General features: G+C 46.1%; 1 protein-coding gene across 9 annotated transcripts in view; it reads left to right on the forward strand.

Moving 5' to 3' along the window:
• The window catches only part of lzts2a (leucine zipper, putative tumor suppressor 2a), a 218,523-nt gene extending 204,325 nt beyond the window's left edge, over positions 1 to 14,198 (forward strand). For all 9 annotated transcript variants that reach the window (XM_043713076.1, XM_043713071.1, XM_043713072.1 and 6 more), the window contains 2 exons: positions 10,457 to 11,317; positions 13,200 to 14,198. In XM_043713076.1, the coding sequence (XP_043569011.1) occupies positions 10,457 to 11,317; positions 13,200 to 13,892 (1,554 nt within the window). In that variant the 3' untranslated portion in view covers positions 13,893 to 14,198. The remainder of the gene's footprint in view (positions 1 to 10,456; positions 11,318 to 13,199) is intronic.
• Positions 14,199 to 22,023: the final 7,825 nt, after the last annotated feature.

Here is a 22,023-nt window from a genome sequence, read left to right on the forward strand (position 1 = left end):
CTAAATGTTTCTTAAAGGACAAAATTGTATTTGCCTCCACCACTCCCTCCAGCAGCCCATTCCACACACTCGCCACCCTCTGTGTGAAAAAATTGCCCCTCTGGACCCGTTTTGTACATCTTCGTTCTCACCTTAAACCTATAGTTTTAGACTACCCTACCCTGGGGAAAAGCTGTTGGCTGTCTACCTTACATATGCTTCTCATGATTTTATAGATCTTGGAGGGATATGGGGTGGGTACTGGCAGGTGGGGCTAGGTTGGGTTGGGATACCTGGTTGGCATTGGACCGAAGGGTCTGTTTCCGTGCTGTACATCCCTATGACTCTATAAGGTCAGCCTTCAGTTTCCTACCCTCCAGGGAAAGGAGCCCCAGTCTATGCAACTCTCCCTATAACTCAAACCTTCCAGCCCAGGTAGTACCCTAGTAGATCTTCTTTTCTAGTTTATTTCCCACTTTGAATTGTCTCATGGTAAGACACCTCTTGCCGTATGGGGTTTGCTCGGAAATTGCAGAGAGCTGTGGGTCAGGAGTCATGGTGTAGGTCAGACCGAGTAAGGACGGCAGGTTTCCGTCCCCAAGTTAATGAATGGGTTTTCAATCAATCTGCTACATTTATCATTATCTACTGAGATTAAGCACCTTTTAATTCCGAGTATATTAGTTGAGTAAATTTACAATCCGCCCTCCTCTCACCATTACTCAGATTATTACAGGGACTTGGTTGGGGGAGTGGTTTTGGCACTCGATGGGTAATCCCGAATACCAGCTTAGTGCACTGGAGGACGTGAATTCAGAAATCCATTTTGGCTGGTGGTTAAATGTGAATTGAAGTCTGGAATTTAAAATCAGTCCTAATTGTGACCTTGTAACCATCATCATAAAACTCAGAGAAGGAAATCCGCCATCCTTACCTAGTATACTTTAAACAAGACATTTCTAAACTTACAAATATTGCTTAAAAGGAGAAATGTCTTTCCCCAGCGAGTGGGCGGCCTGTGGAATTCTCTGCCACAGAACGCGTTTCAGGCCAAAACACTGAATGTTTTCAAGAAGGACTTAGATATAGTTCTTAAAGGGATCAAAGAGTATGGGGGAGAAAGAGGGAACAGCTTACAGAGTTGGATGACCATTTTGGATGGCAGATCAGGTGCAGGGGGCTGAATGGCCTCCTCCTGCTCCTAGTTTGTGAGAAATGGAATGAAATAATTGAGGCTGACTGCCTTCACACAATTGTTTGGAAGGTGAATGCATTCATTTGAACTTTGGGACCCGGGGTCTGGAAGGATAGGCCTAGTAAGAGTGCTACGATTGTAGCATAGTACCTCCGACACATCTTAAATGCTGTTAGGACTTCATGGGACTTTAGAGCAATAGGAAACCATTCGGCCCTTCAAGCCTGCTTAACCATTCAATAATGTCCTGGCTGGGTGGTCTCAGCTCCACTTTCTCAGTTTTGCCCCACACCTGAGATGTGGAGACCCTTGGGTTAAACCCACCACCAGCTCTCTCTCTCTCTCTCTGTCTCTGTCTCGCTCTGACTCTCTCTCTGGACAGAGAGAGAGAGACAGAGAGAGACAGAGACAGTGAGAGAGAGAGACAGAGAGAGAGAGAGAGAGAGAGAGAGACAGAGAGAGAGAGACAGAAGACACAGCGAGACGGAGGGTGAGAGACGGAGGGAGGTGTGTGATCCTGCTCTCGGACACCGCCGTGCCCACCCTCTCTGAGGTGGACAGTGTCAGCACCGACGCTCTGAGATGGCCGGGCGGGGGATCTGGGCGATCTGGTGCTGGGATCCTGGGAAGGCCAAGACGCTGCTCCGGCTGGCGGTGAGGATGCCGGGAGATGTTCCCGGTGAGGGGGGGGAGCGGTATCACAGGGGAGACTGGGTCACCGTGACAGTCTGACAGGATTCGGAGTGTCCGGGGACGGAGGGAGGGAGCGAGGGAGAGAGGGAGAGGGAGAGCGGGAAGCTGGCGTGCGCTGGTTGAGGAGGAACGTCGAGCCGGGGAAGCCCTGCTCAGGGAAAACCTTTGGAGAGGCTCGGCACAACTTCACCAAGAGATGCCAGGGGTTAGTCACATCAAACCGATAATCTCCCCCCCCCCCCCACCCCCCGCGTCTCTCTCTCTCTGTGTATCTGTCTCTCTCTATCTCTCTATCTCTCTCTGTCTCTCTCTCTCTCTCTGTCTCTCTCTTTGTCTCTCTCTCCCTGTCTCTCTCTCTCTCTCTGTGTGTATCTGTCTCTCTCTGGCTCTCTCTCTCTCTCTCTTTGTGCCTCTCTGTGATGAGAGAGCAGCCTACAGTGTTCTGTGATGATGGTGGCTATGACGTTATTTTGTTAAAAACCTATCAGACTCACCTTGCATTGATCTAAAGAGCTGCCCACATCCACTACCGTCCAGGGAAGAGAATACCACAGTCTAACCGCCTTTCGAGAGAAATCAGCTCTCTTCATTTTTGCCTTAAAAGTTCTTTTGTTTTAGTCTCCCTACAAATGGAAGTACACCCTGGTGTCTGCTCTGTCCACCCCCCTCAAGATCGTGAGTGATTTAATGAAGTTTCTTCCAAACCCCACCATGTTTCAGCCTGGCATGTTCACCTTCATAAAGCTGCTCTTTCATCCCAGGAATGAGTTGAGTGAATCTTCTCCAAACTGTTTCTAATGAAATTGTATTCAAACAAGGAAATCCAAATTGCAAACAGTACTCCAGTTATGCACACCCCCTGCTTTCCACCTCCTTATTATCTTTGTAGACATTCTTTGCTGCTTCTTAAAACCTGCCCCAATCCTCAGGCCCATTGCTAAACTTTGTGGATTCACATGGCATTTGTTGCAGTTTAACGTGATCTGTCATTTCACTGTTTCGGAGAAAGTGAGGAGTGCAGATGCTGGAGAGTCCATGTCGAAAAGTGTGGCGCTGGAAAAGCACAGCAGGTCAGGCAGCATCCGAGGAGCAGGAAAGTCGATATTTCGGGTATTAGTACTTCATCAGGCTTCTGTCTGAAGCGTTGATTCTCCTGTCCCTTGGATGCTGCCTGACCTGCTGTGCTTTTCCAGTGCCACACTTTTTGACCCTTGTTTGTTTAGCCACAGATGATGCAGACTTCTCAAAAAACCAAATCCAAGAGTTACTCGATGTTTCCTTGAAGTTACCCAGCACTGCAACTTAACAATTGAGGAGAGCAAATCTAACAGCGTTGTGATGCTGTGGTGGGGGTGAGGAGGGGGAATGGGTGTCCCAGTCCATTCTGGCTAATACATTGGCATCTCATCACCTACTGCTTCTGATTTAACCGATGGCTTCCAGCTGAGCTGGGTTTAAAATTATCTGCTCATTTTCACTCCCCATTCGCTTTTTCTGTTAAATGAAAAATAAACTCAGGTCTAGTTTATGAGAGCTTTCTGTGCACAAGTTCCATCTGTGTGCAAACTGTTTTTACAATGGTGTCGACATTCTGAAATGTACTTAATTGTCTGACAGTCATGTTGGGGAACATCTTAAGGCAGTGAGTTCTTTCGATGAATGCCCCTTTTTGTTCACTGTTTTAATGAATGATTGATTGGTCATGTGGTGGACCATGTAACTGGCACATCAGGAGCACACTCTCCAACAATGACCTGCATTTATAAAGCACCTTTTAATGCAGCAAAAGAACTCCAAACCACTTCACAGGAATGTGGGCAAGCACACTGGTGATCTTGAGCTTCACAAGAGTAAATTGGAACAGGCACCTGGTCACATAGTCAAACAGTTTAAAGATGTAAGGAGGGTGTGGAGAGATTTAGATGTGTAATTCCAGACATTAGGGTCCAGGCAGCTCAATGGTGAAGCAGTGGAATTGGGGGCAGTGCAAGGTGGCCGGAATTGGAGGAGCCCGAAGAAATTTAGAGTGTTGGAGGACAGGAGTAATGTAGAGCTTCAACCTCTTACCCTTTGAGGAAGATAACTTGGATTTAGAAAAGAATTATTGACACGATGGAATCCTCCCCAGTTGCCTGGATAAGTGCATCTTCAACAACACTCAAGAAGCTTGACACCATCCAGGACCGCGTCCAGACGGATATTTACTACAAACCCACAGACTCCCATAACTACCAGGACTACACCTCCTCCCTTGCAGTATCCTGCAAGAACTCCATCCCGTTCTCCCAATTCCTTCACCTCCACTGCATCTGCTTGGACAAGGAGACATTCCACTCCCAAGCATCCCAGATATCCACCTATTTTGAACAACGTGCTTTTCCTCCCTCTATCAACCAAGCAGCTCTCCATTTCACTACCCCCATTCCTGTTCCACTGCTCTAAACCCCCCTCCCAAACACAATAAAGACAGAGTCCCCCTTGTCCTCACCTACCACCCCACCAGTCTCTACATCCAACACATCATTCTTAAATACTTCCATAACTCCAGCTAGACCCCACCACCAAGAACATCTTCTCCTCACCACTCCTCTCTGCCTTCCGCAAGGACCGTTCCCTTCGACAGTCCTTGGTTCACGCCACTCTTTGCACTAACATCCCACACCATCCAAGCCCCCTAGGTACCTTCCCCTCCAACCGGAAATGATGTAAAACCTGCTGGTACACCACCCCCCTCACCTCCATCCAGGGCCCCAAACAGTCGTTCCAGGTTCACCTGCCTCTCCTCCAACCTCGTTTACTGCATCAGGTGCTCTCGATGTGGTCTTCTCTACATCGGGGAGACCAAATGTAAACTGAGGGAACGGTTCACCGAGCATCGCAGTCAGGCCGACAGGGGCCGACCGGACCCCCCAGTCACCACCATTTTAGTTCCCCTTCCCACTCCCTCTCCGACATGACCATGCTTGGCCTCCTCCATTGTCACAATGAACCAAACTGCAAATTGAGGAATAACACCTCACCTTCCGCCTGGGCAGCCTATAGCCCGTAGGACTCAACACTGAGTTCTCCAATTTCAAATAACCTCTCTTTCCGTCCACCGACTCCCTTCCCAGCCCCTTCCCCATCCCTTCCACTGCTCCCTGCCACCAAGCAGATTCATTCCTCCCATTGACCAACCAGGTTGTACCCTCTACCTGTCTTCAGCTATCCCACTTCACCACCCTGCACCCGCCACCCCCTTTATCTGCAGCTCCCCCTACACCCACCCCCCAGTCCTGAAGAAGGGTTACACCAGAAACATCAACTTCTCCACCTCCTTATGCTGCCTGGCTTGATGTGTTCTTCCAGCCTCCTGCTTGTCTACTACCTTCCAGAACAAAGCAGCCCATTGGATTGGCACCACATTCACAAGCACTCACTCCCTCCACCACCAACACTCACTAGCAGCAGTGTGTATTATCAAAACTCACCAAGACAGCACCTTCCAAACCCACAACCACTTCCATCAAGCAGGGCAAGGGCAGCAGATACATGAGAACACCATCCCCCTGCAAATTCCCCTCCAAGCCACTCACCATCCTGGTTAGGGAATATATCACCGTTCCTTCACTGTCACTGTGTCAGAATCCGGAATTCCCTCCCTAAGGGCATTGTGGGTCAACATGTACTGCAGGAGTTCAAGAAGGCAGACTTTCTGTAAATCAATGTAGGTTAGGTATACCCACCATGTTATTTTTCAGCTGTTCTACACAAATACCCATGCTCATTCAGGGGGCTGATAAAAGTTAACAGCTTGCTCAAGTCTAGCAGGAACCGGGCACAGGGAATGATCCTTGCATGGAAGGGTTAATCCTGAGGCACACCCAATACAGCACCTTGGTCCTCTGTCTGATTTTGGGTATCTCTGAGACAGCTCACTGGGAAATGCCCATGAGATTTTGGAAATGACGGATCACAAGGAGAGATAGGTTCCAGACTACAGCAGGATGATCAGAGTGTTGGGAGGGGCGGGGTGCTTTCTGGAAATGACTGGTGGTACTCTCAGGGTGAAGGGGTGATGGGAAGATATAGAAGAAGGAAGTTATTGTTTGGTTTTCAGATACATTGCTTTTATCTTCAGAGATTGCTGGAGAAACTTAACAGGAATGGTTGCATTTGCAGAGAGAGAAGCAACGCAATGTTTAAAGTTCAGCATGACCCTTCTTTGGAATAGAAAGGATTGTTGATTGATCGAGATGGGAAAGCAATTAGGAGAGAGAGGGCCACATGGAGCTCTGTAATGTTCACTGGTAGCTCTGATGTTTTGTTGAGTGTTTGCAAACCTTCCATTTTGATGACAATTGCAGCAGTAAGTTAGTACTCAGGAAGCAGCTCCCATTTTCTTGGAGACAGCCAGCATTGAACCAGCCACATTCACTGTCAGTTAATATTGGCAATGGGATATCAAGCAGTGTATAAGTCCCATATTTGAACAGGCAAAAGGTGCCAGGGTGTAATTCAGCAGGAGCATATGATATTGATTCTTATACCTATATTAATAAAGCCCGTGACATTTGAGGGTGCAGTGTATACACTCACGCTACCACCATGTTTAATATTTTGTTGTCTGGCTTATACCTGGAAAATCAGCCATTCCAAACTATTTCTGGTTGTCATGTTTCAGTCAGCAACTTCAGAAATCAGACAAAGGTGTACTGCCCCAACTGAGATAGTGGCTTCTCCAGCTTAGAACATACATTCCAACTGGAAAATTGTCCTCTGGTCACTTCATCCAGCAGAACAATTACCTTTAATTCTCTCATGGGACGTGGGTGTCACTGGCTGGGCCCAGCATTTATTGCCCATCCCTAGTTGCCCCTTGAGAAGGTGGGGATAAGCTGCCTTCTTGAAACGCTGCAGTCCATGTGCTGTGGGTAGACCCACAATGCCCTTAGGGAGGGAATTCCAGGATTCTGACCCAGTGACAGTGAAGGAACGGCGATATATTTTCAAGTCAGGGTGGTGAGTGGTTTGGAGGGGAACTTGCAGGGGGGTGGTGTTCCCATCTGTCTGCTGTCCTTGTCCTTCTAGATGGAAGTAGTCATGGGTTTGGAAGGTGCTGTCTGAGGATCTTTGGTGAATTTCTGTAGTGTGTCCTGTAGATAGTACACACTGCTGCTACTGAGCGCCGGTGGTGGAGGGAGTGGACGTTTGTGGATGTGGTGCCAAAATACAGGCCTAAGTGTAGATTTTGGTGCCAAAACAATGGGGGCCATGTTAATACCTGTTGACTTATATGCTATCATCCAGGGCAACTAGTTCTAATGATTGAGAATGCAATGTTAATGTAGAAGTATCAGCTGATCATGTACAATTCCATGTATTTAGTGTTTCCGTGAATTAAACCCAGTTAATGCATAATATAAAGTATCTACTCATTATGTCCTGATAATGAAATGGTAATCATCTTGAAATCGAACCACCATAATCGTTAATGTGGTGATTAGTGTGGATGTTGTTACATTACTGTACATTGGGTCTCTGTACACCAGCCTGTGTGTGTGTATTGTCTGAGTCAATGAAGGACAGTGTCACTGTCTCTCTCAGTGCACAGCATGAAGATGCAGTTTTTCACCTGATGTGGTTTTTCAGACTGTAATCTCAGCCTGTCACATCCCACTGTGATGATTTATGATGCATCATAGTCCTTGCACCACACAACCCTCTCCCCCTCACCCTCAAGACAGCTGACATCAAAATCCTGGGGAAGTGTTTGGCTGTGCTTTCTGCAGTCCATAGCCAGGGCTAAGACTTCTTGTCTACAGGCTAACACCTCCATCAGAATGGCAGCCAAATCTCAGAAAGGTTTGATGTAATAACACTGGGCCCTGTGCATTCACAAGATCTGTGCGAGTTTGTCAGCATTGGTTGGGGGGGGGGGTGGAGTGCAGTGATTAGCAAACAGCAACAGCTCCATTTAAAAAGCTCTGCTTCAAACACGACTTTGGTTCCTGGAGGGCTTTCTAACGTTCCGAAAAAGCAATCTTCGCTTTGAATTATTTATTTCCTCCAGAGTGCACTATGTATGGAACTGTGAAAGTGAATAAACAACAGTAATTTAATCAAGTTCAGATGGCATCTGAAACTATGGGAATGAGGCTCCACTAGTGGTTTATAAGCATCAGCAAAAACCTGTGATTGGATCAAGATTTCTCTCTCTGTCTCTTTCACCGCTGTCTCTTTCTTTGTTATTTCATCTCTCAGTTTCTCTCTCTGTGTCTCTTTCTCTCTCTGCCCTATCTCTTTGCGAAACATCAACTCTCCTTTTCCTTGGATGCTGCTGGACCTGCTGTGCTTTTCCAGTGCCACACTTTTCGACTCTGACCTCTTTCTCTCTGTCTGCCTATCACTCTCTCAGTTCCTCTCTATCTCTCTTTCTCATTCTCTCCCCCCACATCCTGCCTCTGCCACACTCCCAGGCTGTGTGCTCTTGACTCTAACCACTCGCTGTGTGAGAACATCTTTTTCTTATCTCACACTTGCTTCTTTTGGAACTTATTCAAATCTGTGCCCTCTGTTCTCAATCCTCTAAAGAGTGGGACAATTTCTCCGTCTCCTCTTTGTCCAGATCCCTCCTGATTTTGAAAACTTCTATCAAATCTCATCATAACTTCCTCCTCTCTAGAGTAAACTGTTACAGCTTATCCAATCCATCCTCAAAAGTGAATTTTTCCATCATTGGAAGCATTCTCATCAATCTCTTCTGCACTCTCTGAAATGTGTTCACATCTTTCCAAAGTGTACTGCCTAGAGCTGTTCTTAGTATTCCTGCTGAGGTCGAACTGAGGTCAGGTACAAGTTTAACAGAAGCTGCTTACTCCTGCGCTCTATGTTCCATTATTAAAGTCTAAAATATTGTCTGCTTTATTCACTGCTCTGTCCACTTGTCCTACTACCTTTAATAACTTATGCATCCAGGTCTCTTTGCTCCCATACACCTTATAGATCGTAACCTTTCTTTTATAATTGCTGTCCATGTTCTTCATGTCAAAATGGATCACCTCACCTTTCTCTGTATTGAATTTCACTTGTCACATGTCCACCTACTGCGTCAACTTCCATTTGAAGTTCTAGCCTCTCCTCACAGGTTGTGAAGGTCTTGTTTTGATCTGTTTCCCCGATAAAAGAGTGTGTGGAGTCCCCTGTAGCTCCAGTAAACATCCTCATGACCAGCTCTGAATGTTCGATTATTACCTGGCCAGAGAGTTTGGTGTTTTTTTTATTTTAACTTATGTTTCTAATCCACTTCTAATTATAGAGGTTTATAAAATCATGAGGGGCATAGATAGGATAAATAGACAGGTGTTTTCCCTGGGTGGGGGAGTCCAGAACTAGAAGGCATAGGTTTTGGGTGAAAGGGGAAAGATATAAAAGAGACCTAAGGGGCAACTTTTTCACACAGAGGGTAGTACGTGTATGGAATGAACTGCCAGAGGATGTGGTAGAGGCTGGTACAATTGCAACATTTAAAAAGCATCTGGATGGGGACATGAATAGAAAGGGGTTGGAGCAGAGGTGGAGAACCTTTTCATTTTGGAAAGGCCGCATTATGTTAGTTGTAATCTAATAAGGCCGCATCCAAGAAACTTCAATTATGTATTTTAATTGTGGCGGTCAGCCTGTGAGGATTATTTCGTTGAATTTTCCTTTACTCTCTGGTATTTTAAATACATTCATTTTAAGATTAAAATAAAAATAAAAAAGGATGAGAAAAAACATATTAATAAAAAAATAAAAGATTTGTTCTGCAAACCTTGGATTCATTCAAAAGGCCACACTCAATGGCCTTAAAGCCGCAGGTTCCCCACCCCTGCTTTAGAAGGATGTAGGCCAAGTGCTGGCAAATGGGAGTAGGTTAATTTAGGATATGGTTGGGATGGGCGGGTTGGACTGAAGGATCTGTTTGCGTGCTGTAGGACTCTACATAATCTGTTCAGTGATGTTTTATACGCCTCTGGAGCAGATGGGACTTGAACCCAGGCCTCCCGGTCCAGGGGTACAGACATGACCACTGCTCCCACAAGAGGGCCCTGAGTGACTGACTTGGCTATGCAGGACAGGACTGTGGAGGGGAGTTAAAGGGACCTGGGAACATATTTGACAAAAGGTTACAGCTTCCCCGGTGGTCAGGAGCCAGAAATGGTAAGGCCAAGGAAACTGTTGGTCCAGCAATACCTTCCGTTTATTAAACAGTGAAGGGTTATTGCCTCTTCAGCCTGCTTTCAATAAAACCAAACCATCACCCACCCCTTTTATAAGCGACATGATGTGGAGGTGCCAGTGTTGGACTGGGGTGGACAAAGTTAAAAATCACATGACGCCAGGTTATAGTCCAACAGGTGTATTTGGAAGCACTAGCTTTCAGAGCACTGCTCCTTCATCAGGTGGTTGTGGAGCACTCCGAAAGTTAGCTGGGCTAGTTGGTCTATAACCTGGTGTTGTGTGATTTTTAACTTTATAAACGACATTGTTGAAATGACCGATCTCTTATTTTTCTCTCTCTATCTGTGGGATTGTTTGTTTTGTCATTAATGTTTATTGGTGTTTCAGAACATCGAGAAGAACTTGATCAGACCAACAGCGTTCAAGCCGGTGCTGACCAAGAACAGGAGCTCGGTGCAGTACCTTGTCCCTCGTCTGGCTAACGGGGGGCTGTCCGACAGTCAGGGCAGTCTCAACATCTTGTTCAACGGGGGCTCAGTGAGCTCGGTGAACTCTGTGGAAAAGCCCAGCTCCTTGCAGGCGTACAACTGCAGGAGCAGCGTGCACTCGGGAACGATGTCGGACTCTGGGAGGAACTCCCTGTCCAGCCTCCCGACGTACAGCACAGGCTGTGGGCCACACCTCGAGGGGGGAGCCATAGAGGCTGGAGGGCAGCAGCAGCAGCAGCACGTGTTCCATGAGAGGGGCATGCCGGGGGGACTGTCGAACTCCGACAGCGGCCGCTCCTCGTCCAGCAAGAGCACAGCGTCGCTGACCAGCCGCGGGCCCCTACTGTCTGATGGCGGCTCCTGCGACCGCTCGCCGGTCTCCGCCCACGAGCTGCTGGTCCGTGAGCTGGAGGACAAGCTGAGGGAACGCGACGCCGAGCTGCAGCAGCTGCGCCTGGGCCTGGACGAGAGCGAGTCTGCCCTGTGCCGGCTCTATGAGGCGAAGCGGTGCCGCTGTGAGCAGGAGATGGAGGAGCTGAGGCAGAGCTGCACCAACAAGCTCAAGCAGAATGCCCAGAAGGCCCAGAGGGTGCAGCAGGTCCTGCAGCTGCAGCTCTTCCAACTCCAGCAGGAGAAGAAGAAACTTCAGGAGGACTTTGCCCAATTGCTGCAGGAACGCGAACTCCTGGAGAAGAAGTATGCGACTATCGAAAAAGAGCAAACCGAGCTCGGGCCCAGACTGGAGGAAACCAAATGGGAGGTAGGTCACTGCAGGATTGGCTTCCTTTCGACAGGCACTTTGGGTACGAGGCTAGCAAAGCAGGCACTCGGGGGTTTCTTGGGTTTGAATCCTCCTGTGACAGCTGGTGGAATTTGTATTTAATTTCTGAAATTGGAAGCTCGCCTCAGTTTCCAGGTCACAGTCACTATTTTGGATTGTTGTGAAAGCCCGTCTGGTCTCTCAGGCCGTACTGAGCTGATCTGGTCTATGTGTGACTCCAGACCCAGAGTAACATGGTTGAGTCTCGACTCCCTAAGAAGCTGCTTAATGAGTGAAGGAAACCCTTCCGAACTTCTCCAGTCTATCAGCATAACTGGAATTCCTGACACCTGGAACTGTTGTCCTTAATTTTCCTTTTATAATGATGTCAGCTTTTCTTGAAGCCTGTTAATATGCCCCATTGGGAGGTCATAGGTCATAGAGATGTACAGACAGAAACAGACCCTTAGGTCCAACTCGCCCATGCCCACCAGATATCCGAAACTAATCTAGTCCCATTTGCCAGCACTTGGCCTATATCCGTCTAAGGAGACAGTGAGGTCCGCAGATGCTGATAGATTCCTGATGAAGGGCTCTGGCCCAAAATGTCGATTTTCCTGCTCCATGGATGCTGCCTGACCTGCTGTGCTTTTCCAGCAACACACTCTCAACCCATATCCCTCCAAACCCTTCCTAATCATATACCCATTCAGATGCCTTTTAAATATTGTAATTGTACCAGCCTCCACCGCTTCCTCTGGCAGCTCATTCCATACACATAAGGGCCAACTTTTTCCAGAGAGTGTTATGTCCCTTTTATATCTTTCCCCTCTGACCCTAAACCTATGGCATCTAGATTTGGACTCTCCCAAACCAGGGAAAACATCTATCTATGCCCTTCATGATTTTATAAACCTGCATGAGGTAAGTATGTAAGTTAGTTCACTGAGTTGGAAGGTTTGTTTTCAGATGTTTTGTCACCATGCTAGGTCACATTATCAGAGAAAGTCCCCAGTGCTCCACCCAGAACTCTGGTATGGTGATGAAACATCTGAAAACGAACCTTCAAGCTCAGTGAGTTAACTTACACACTTATCATCAACCTGAGCTACAAATCTTCTTAAAAATCATTAAGGTCACCCCTCAGCCTCCAACGGTCCAGGGAAAACAGCCTCAGTCTATTCAGTCTCTCCCTATAGCTCAAATTCTCCAACCCTGGCAACATCTTTGTAAACCTTTTCTCAACCCGTTCAAGTCTCACAGTCTTCTCATGTGTCTCCCTCATGTCAGGTGTTTAATTAATCTCCCTTTCTTTATAATTAGTTCTCTCTCTCTCTCGTTGTTCACCTTTTCCCTCTTCCTCTCTTACCACAACTGTTCCACATCCCTGTATCCTACAATAAAATGAAGAACTTGCAGATGCTGGAGATCTGAAACAAACACAGGCAGAGAAGTGCTGGAGAAACTCAGCAGGTCTGGGAGAGAGAAACAGGTTAACATTTCAGCTCTAATCTGAAGTCGGGTCACTAGACCTGAGACGTTAACTCTGTTTCTCTCTCCACAGATGTTGCCAGACTTGCTAAGTTTCTCCAGCAATATTTGCTGTTATATGTTCCTTTTATCCTACAATTCCCCGACACTAATCTGATCCTTATTCTGTAGCTCTTACTCTTTCCACAGTATACTGGAAACTCATGTTTGACTTTAACCTTTATTGTTTTATTCCCCTTTTCCCAGAACCCTAGACCTGAGCTCTTTACTCTCATTTCCACATTTGAAGAGTAAATAAGATGAGAATGATTTGGAACAAAGTGCAGTGGATTGAGAGGAGACCTTTGCTGAACAAAAATTTTAATTCTGTTCATTGCTTACCTCCCTTTAGGTTTGCCAGAAGTCTGGAGAGATTTCTCTGCTGAAGCAGCAGTTGAAGGACTCACAAGCTGAGGTCTCTCTGAAAGGCAATGAAATCGTCTCCTTGAAGGCTCAACTCCGAGAGATACGAGCTGAACTCCAAGATCACGAGGATGAGATTCACGAGTTCCGGGATTCTGTCCACACAAAGACCCTGGAGCTGGAGGTCTGTGAGAATGAGCTGCAGCGGAAGAAGAACGAGGCCGAGTTTCTGAGGGAGAAGGTGGGAAAGCTGGAGGAGGAGACAGTGGGCCTGAGAGAAGCCCTGGGCCACACCAGACACATGAACCAGGAGCAAGAAGACCCTGCCCTGGTGTACGAGAGTGACGAAGCCAAAGTGCAGCGGCAAAACACGGACAGCCATCAGACCCTGAGGCAGCAGGTGGAGAAACTGAGGGCTGAGCTCATGTACGAACGCAAGAGGTGCGAGAACCAGCTGGAGAACTTCGAGGTGGAGCGGCGCACCTGGCAAGGCGAGAAAGAGAAAGTGATTCGGTACCAGAAGCAACTGCAACACAACTATATTCAAATGTACAGGAGGAATCGAGAGTTGGAAAGAGAGATGAGGCAACTCACTTTGGAACTGGAGTCCAGGGAAATAGGTGGGATTGAAGTGCAAAACAAAGAGATTCGATTTGAGGAAATCACTGCGACAGAAATCTAACTTAAAGAGACTTTAGTGACAAACAAAAGCACCCATGCCAAATCTTGTGTTGGATAAATTTAATACCGACAGAATGGACAATCATTTTAAGTCTTTAACCTGTTCAAGTTTATTCAGATGTTCACAATAAAAGGACATTTAACGGCTTTGGATAACCTGATACATTCTCCCTGCAGGTGCGTTTGGGCACCTCAATCTTTTCCTTTCCTGGAGGTAGCTTATTGTCTTCCTTTTTCTATTACATGCTGTCCTATGTCATGCCATATGAGCTGAGGGAGGAAATAAAATGAAATAAAGCAGTCAGTATTCACGTGTAAAGACTGTTTATACTGTTAACAGCCCATTGTTGTTGAAATGGTGGCCCTGTTAGCAGCCCCCAGCACTGCCGAGCAACTATGTTTACAGTTTCCTAGTACGGGGATGTTGGTGTTATCTTTGAGTCAGTCTGCTTTTCTCGTTCCTAGAACAATTGGCAAATCTTCCTCCTGGTCACTCATTCACCATCACAAGACTAATGGCTGAAAAAGCCTTTCATCACTAAGGAACAAAAGCAATAATGACAAAGATTAACTGCGACAAATCTTATAGACATGAAAATACATAAAATAAAAACCTAAATATCCTCCTGGAAAGGTAAAATGAGTTACAAAATGGCATGAAATGATGAAGTTGATTTCCTTTCTTGTTCAAGTAGAAATGAGCCTGAATGTTATGCCATTTGTATATTTGAAGATGCCCACCATTAACCACATTGTCTTGGGCTATTTGTTTGTAATGTTGGTTATACATTTTAATCACATTTCAATAACACATTGCCTACCCATTTTGCTGACACGGAATGTTCCAAATGCACGCAGAACAATGACGCAAAGGTGAGGTTTGGAAATGGGATCCCATGGGCGACATGTGGTTTCCGAAATTGGATGTGGATGTGTCCATGTCAAGCTTTTGTAATAAGAGCAAAACACTGTGGATGCTGGAAATGTGAAACACACATGGGGGACCACTGGAGAAACTCAGCAGGTCTGGCAGCACCTGTGGACAGAGAGAAACAGATTAGATTCCCTACAGTGTGGAAACAGGCCCTTCAGCCCAACAAGTCCTCACTGACCCTCTGAAGAGTAAACCACCCAGACCAGTTCCTCTCTGACTAAAACAGAATTAATGCTTCAAGTCTTATAGGACTCCTCTTCACATTATTTCTGAGCTGGTTGTTTTGGAGAAGGATAGGGATGAGTTTAATCGTTCCCAGTCTTTGAGCATTGCAATTGATGTCAGGAGAAGGGACCCAGGCCAGGGCAGTCCAATAGGAATTCCAGCAATAGTTGATGGTGAGGACTGCAGATGCTGGAGAGTTAGAGTCGATAGAGTGTGGCGCTGGAAAAGCACACCAGGGCAGGCAGCATTCGAGGAGCAGGAAAATCGACGTTTCAGGCAGGACCCTTCATCAGGAATTCCCACCACCTCTTGTCCTGAAGTCACACTGTGCGTGTACAGAGCAAGTACTCAGTACTGCACAGGGACAGCAGTGGACACATATTTCCTTCAGGCAGGTGCTCACTAAGCATTAGAATGCCTAGGAAATGCTGAGCTGTTTGGCAATGTGCTCACTCTCCTACTCCCACAGGCTCTCAGCCAATCCTGGGACCTGAAGAAGGGTCCCACCCAAAGCATTGACTTCTCCACCTCCTGATGCTGCCTGGCTTGCTGTGTTCTTCCAGCGTCCTGCCTGTCTCCCTTCATTCTAGCATCTACGGGTTTTTTTGCCTGTAATCTTGGGACCTAGTTGGCTGGAAAGGATTCCATCTCTCTCCTTTCCGTCCATCCCCCCCGCCAGTGACCCCATGCAGCAGGTGCCCCCAATACGCTGCGCCTGTGTGGGTGCCAACCCTCTCATTCTCCTTGATCTGGGAATACCTGTCGAGTCACTGGCTGGCCAGCAAAACTGGGGTCCTGGCTGCTTTGGTCAAGGGAAAGCAAGGAGATCAAACTGCATTTTTTAAAATAACATCAAACTCAGCGCTGAGAAAGATACTGAGGAGAGGCAGAGAGCTTCAAGCAGAACAAAACCTGTCAGAGCTGATCATTTTCTTCACTGCAACAGCATAACTGTAAAGATCTGTTTATGATGTTCATCATTTTGTAGAAAGTTTGAGAAAAGGTATTTGCTATAATTGTGTTCCTCCATATCTCAATGACTTTGCTTAATTAAGTAATAAAGTTGAGAGGGTGGTGCTGGGAAATCACAGCAGGTCAGGCAACATCTGAGGAGCAGGAGAATCAATGTTTCGGGCAAAGGCCCTTCATCAGGACTGATGAAGGGCTTTTGCCAGAAATGTCGATTTTCCTGCTTCTCGGACGCTGCCTGACCTGCTGTGCTTTTCCAGCACCACCCTCTTCACTCTAATCTCCAGTATCTGCCGTCCTCACTTTCACTTAATTAAGTGATATGCATTCAGTCTGATAAGAAATTTTAACCAAATGAAAATAATGATGAAAGTATTTCAAAACAGCCAGCGATATATCCCTATCAGGTATCTTGGGGCCTCTGCACTACAAGCAAGGAGGACTCCATAACCCTGTCGCTGTGTCGGGAGAGATGGAGTGATGTTAACTACCCATAGTAAATCTCAAAGGTCTGAAATCCATTCGTTCAGCACCTGATCACTGTCACTGTTATTGGTTACTCCAATGGTTAAGACGTGATTACCCGCCTCAAGATTGTCTCGATGGAGCAGGGAAGGAGGTTCTCCAGTTGGAAGGGTGGCTGTATCTGTGGGGACCTGAGAGATGGCCATTCCTTACCAGACACAGACACTGATCCCTATCTTCGACACCCTATGTTTGAGTTATAAGGAGAGGCAGGATAGGCTGGGACTTTTTTCTCTAGACCATAGGAGGCTGAGGGGTGACCTGATAGAGGTCTATACAATTATGAGAGGCATAGATAAGGTAGATATCCAACAACTTTCCCCCAGGGTAGGGGGAGTCTAAGACTAGAAGCATAGGTTTAAGGTGAGAGTGGAGAGATACACAAGGGTCCAGAGAGGCAATGTTTTCACACAGAGGGTGGTGAGTCTCTGGGATGGGCTACCAGAGGTAGTGGTGGAGGCAAATACAATTTTGTCCCTTAAGAAACATTTGGACAGCTACGTGGATGGGATAGGTATGGAGGGATATGGACCAAACACAGGCAAATGGGACTAGACTAATGGTGATAACTGGATATGTTGGGCCGAAGGGCCTGTTTCCATGCTGTCGACCTCCATGATTCTATGAACTGTAAAGGGCAACCGCTGGCAGCAGTTGATCTTTTGCTTCTGGCCATTGCTGTTTGCAGCTCGATTCATTGGCTGTGATAGACGCAGACCCTGTCGCTCCCCAATAAAGATTGGTGTATTCTTGGTTTTCTCTCCACCATCACAACACAGACAAGGTGCCAAGGGCTCGACCCGTAGATTGGATTAAACCTGCTCATGCTCCACCTTTACCTTCTCCAATATTTTAATATATGATTAATAAAGACTGCCCTACGTTAGGTTTAGTTCTGGAATGCAGTCTTGTTGCAGTTTCTTGTTTCATCTCCTTGGCTACTGGAATTGGGAAGATGAGCTACTGCTTAGTTTCTTATGATCAGATTTCTCATGTTGCATTATCTGAGAAAATGCTCGATTTTTGCACAATACTGAATTAAGCTTTCCCCTAATTCACATTTTAAACAGATGTCACCATTAATGGCCATGGTAAGCCATTTATATTTTGGCACGTGCAATATATCAGCTCAGTCCACACTACTGAGATCTAACTGCTTCTCAGGATAAGCCAATGATTTCTTTTATTGCATTATATGACTGTGGCCATTTGGTGACTGAAGGTGCTCTTATTGGAAAGTGTCTCTCCAACCCTCTCAGACATAGCGGCTGAGCATCAACTTTGATTTCAAATTCTCTTCTGTTCCCCATCTCTGTAATCTGCACCCCCCGCCCTCCACCCCATCCTGATTATCCCAAATCTGTCTGCACGCATTCATTCCTGGCCTTGGGCATTCCTGGTTTCCTTCCACTCAGCGTTGGCTGCCAGGTCCACAGCTACTTGGACCCAAAGTTTTGGAATTCCAAGTATAATTAAGAGGTGCTCCATAAAATCTATTGCTTACCTCTTCCTAATGTCTCCGTGTGGCTCAAATTTGAATCTTATCTGGTTATATTCCAGTGAAGGGTTTTGGGAAATTTACAACATTCAAAGTTGTTATGACACAGCAGTGACCTTCTGCTAATTAAACCAATCTCACAGAAGAGCTCACCTCGTCTCGTAATCTGTTAAAGTATGAGTGACAGAGAATCACCAAATTCCACTATCTAAAGAAAAATATCAATTTTATTCTTTAACTCTAAAAGTGAACATTCACCAACAACTATTTACAACTCTAAGCCTCCTTTCTCTTAAAGGTTGTCTACCTCCAACTCTATTACAATTTCCTCATCCAATAAAAGCTCCACTTAAAATTACCTCAAATTAATTTTCAAAACCAGACCGCAGCTATCATCATCAGGGTCTGGATCATCTTTTGCTGCAAAGCTGTTTCATATGAAGAAGGTACCTTTGATCGAGAGCGTTTTGATTAGCAGTCTCTCCCTTGAGATAGCAGTTTGTTGCTCTCTCTCTCTCTGGCTAACTCTCAAAATGCTACTTTATACCCCAAACATCAGATTGTCTCATTGGGTCGATGTTGTCAAAACTGTAAAATTCAAATTTGATTGGGTTTTATTATTTTGGGGCATAATTTAAACTGATTGATTCAAGTGGTGGTCAAAACGACTGAGGTATCTACTTTACAGCCAAATGTTACATATTTTCAATTTTCCAGTACACTCTGAAACCGCTAGTCAGTCACATGACAGTTGCCTGCAAACTCTCACTGCCAAAGCAGCCTTCACTCTCTCTTAAAGGTACAGTACACGCCTTCAACTTCATAACAAAGTGCTATATAAGTGCAAAGTGTTGTTGCTGTCTCATTTTTTAAAAAAGCAGCAAATATGTATTAGAAGTGACTCAGCAGGGCCCTGGGAGTGGAGGCTTGGCAAAAGGTTTGGGCGATGGGGTAAGTTGTAAGATTTTTATTTATTTTCAAATTGGTTGTGGTTTCCATAAATTTCAGATTTGTAATCTCCTATGCAAGGTGTAATCTGCTGATTTCAGTCTCCACTTGCAGTGTCGCCCAGCTTTACTTAGGCCAATTTCCAATGGAAGATACACTGAAGTTATGGTTGACTGATCCCACAGGAAGGTCTCACTGTGCAGTGAGGGGGTGGGGGTGTAATACCCCAACCTCTCAACCACAATCACCAGCTTCCATGGCCCTCCTCCAGGGTTCTACGGTCCAGGGGAGTGTGCTGATGACCTGCAAAATCTTCCATCACCCAGGAATGGCAGGTAGTATGGGTAGGAGAGATTCTTGGTCAGTGAGATACAGCATATCCTTGCAACTGCAGGCTGCACCAAGCAGGGAAATGAATGTGTTAGTGCCAACATTCCCTCTAATTCTCCTACCAGTGACACCAACCTATGACTCCTGCCATTATTTTTTGACATGTAAGTCGCCATAGTTCTAACAGACCATAGGACTGCTCGCTCATTAGAGAGAGAGATGGACGACTGGTGGTGAGTTTAACCTGAGGGTCACCACCCCTCAGACCAGAGGGGGAGTTTGAGAAGGAGAGTCCTTCATGGTAATCTCAGCTGGTGTGGGAATTGTTTTGGTATCTTTCTGTATCGCAAACCGGCCGTGCAACAAGCTGAGCTAAATTGCACCCTTCTTTAAACACATCATCTGACAATTCCAGAACAAGCTGACTGCAATCCGTGTTGTACAATTATAGAGCTTTGACGTGCAGTTTATGAATTTTAATTCTGTTGAATGATTACATAGACATGACAAGAAGTTTGGGTCTTTCTGAAGAATGTTTAACCTCGTATTGTTTTCAAAATTGTCACTCTACAAAGTCTCTACATGGTCTTGGCGCTCCCAAATTCCATGAATTCTAAATTAATAAGATTTGTGCTGGGTGCAATTTGAACTCTTTGCTCCCATTTTCTGAACCTTGGGTGAACTTTGCCAAGCAGCTGGGACCCATGATAACACGATGCTTGGGATCTTTGTTCCAACATGTCTGGGCCAGCCTGGTTCCCACAGCCTGTCTCTGCTGGAATGAGCCGGTATGAGCAGATAAAGCGGATTGGGCCGAGGCGAACTGAGTGGGGAGGGAAACATTTGTTGCAGCTGCTCACATTCCTGCCCCGATCGCGATCAGTGGATAGCTCCATGCACCCATGTGGTCTCCCAAAGTAGAGAACAACGAGGAACTTTGATCTTCCGTTTATCTGACTGACATAAGACACTAGTCAGCAGCCTGTTTTACGTGTCTTCCCCACCGCCCCCGCCCCCATCAGTTTGAACATAATTGGAAATAGTAAATGAGAATGATGTGAAACAAGCTAACAATGCTCTTACCAAGCTGAGATTCCAGCTTAGATTTTGTTGCTAACTTGAATTTTGACAACCTTAGAAAGAGCTAACCTTTCGATCCCACATGGCCCAGATGTATTTGGCAGTAGGTTTGATGTCTTCCCTACTCTCACTGATTTATGTGAGAATTCCTGTGTGTGTGTACTGATCAGAATACCAGCACCTCACAGGACTATCAAGTAAAAACATAGGAACAGGAGGAGGCCACTCAGCCCCTCCAGCCTGTTCCAATATTCAATGACATCATGGCTGATCTGTGGCCTTACTCCATATCCCTGCCTTTGGCCCATATCCCTTAATGTCTTAACAAAACTGTATCTCTCAGATTTAAAATTAACAACTAATTCCTGATCCACTATTGTTTGTGGAAAAGCGTTCCAAACCTCTCCCACCCTTTGAGTGTGGAAGTGTTTCCAAACATCTCTCCTGAACAGTCTGGCCCTAATTCTCAGACTATCCTAGTTCTAGAATCCCCAGCCAATGGAAATAGGTTATCTTTACCTACTCTGTCTTATCCTGTTAATGTCTTGAAGACTTTGATCAGACTATCACTTAACCGTCTCAATTCTAGGGAAAACAGGCCTAATTTGTAGAATCTCTCCTCATAACTTAACCCCTGAATTCCTGGTATCATTCTTGTAAACCCTCCAATCTGCTCCAAATATGGTCGAACCAGAGTTCTGTATTAGGAACACTGAGACAGTAAGCCTGGCTGTTGGAGCGTTGAACATCCTTCCCATCATTGAAAGAGGGCAGATATCTATCCTATCCTTCCCATCATCAGATACCCACACACTCACTTCAATACAATCAGGATGTGGAACTGAGAAAAGGGAAGGGTTGGTGGGGGTGAAGGGGCTTGAAATAGGCTTGAGTGCCGAGACTAACTACAGCAGCTTTATTGCTGTCCCAGAATATTTTAAATCAGGTTTATGCAAGTCTTTACTACTCTGGGAAAAGTACCTTGCCCACTGCAGCCTCGTTTACCAACTGCAGCCTCCTGCAGTATGGCAGGAGTTGCATGTGGCAGGGATATGTGAAGTTCCAAAGACCACCACAGAGCCAGAGAAAGGTCATTTAGGATTGAGTTGAGGAGGAATTTCTTCACTCAGAGGCTTGTGAAACCTAGGAATCCCTTATCCCCAGAGGGCTGTCATAAGACCATAAGACATAGGAATGGAAGTAAGGCCATTCGGCCCATCGAGTCCACTCAGGAGGAATTTCTTCACTCAGAGGCTTGTGAAACCTAGGAATCCCTTATCCCCAGAGGGCTGTCATAAGACCATAAGACATAGGAATGGAAGTAAGGCCATTCGGCCCATCGAGTCCACTCCGCCATTTAATCATGACTGATGGGCATTTCAACTCCACTTACCCACATTCTTCCCGTAGCCCTTAATTCCTTGTGACATCAAGAATTTATCAATCACTACCTTGAAGACATTTAGTGTCCCGGCCTCCAGTGCACTCCGCGGCAATGAATTCCACAGGCCCACCACTCTCTGGCTGAAGAAATGTCTCCGCATTTCTGTTTTGAATTGACCCCCTCTAATTCTAAGGCTGTGGCCATGGGTCCTAGTCTCCTCGCCTAACGGAAACAATTTC

Source organism: Chiloscyllium plagiosum, chromosome 22, assembly GCF_004010195.1.
Source record: "Chiloscyllium plagiosum isolate BGI_BamShark_2017 chromosome 22, ASM401019v2, whole genome shotgun sequence".
Taxonomy (NCBI): Eukaryota; Metazoa; Chordata; class Chondrichthyes; order Orectolobiformes; family Hemiscylliidae; genus Chiloscyllium; species Chiloscyllium plagiosum.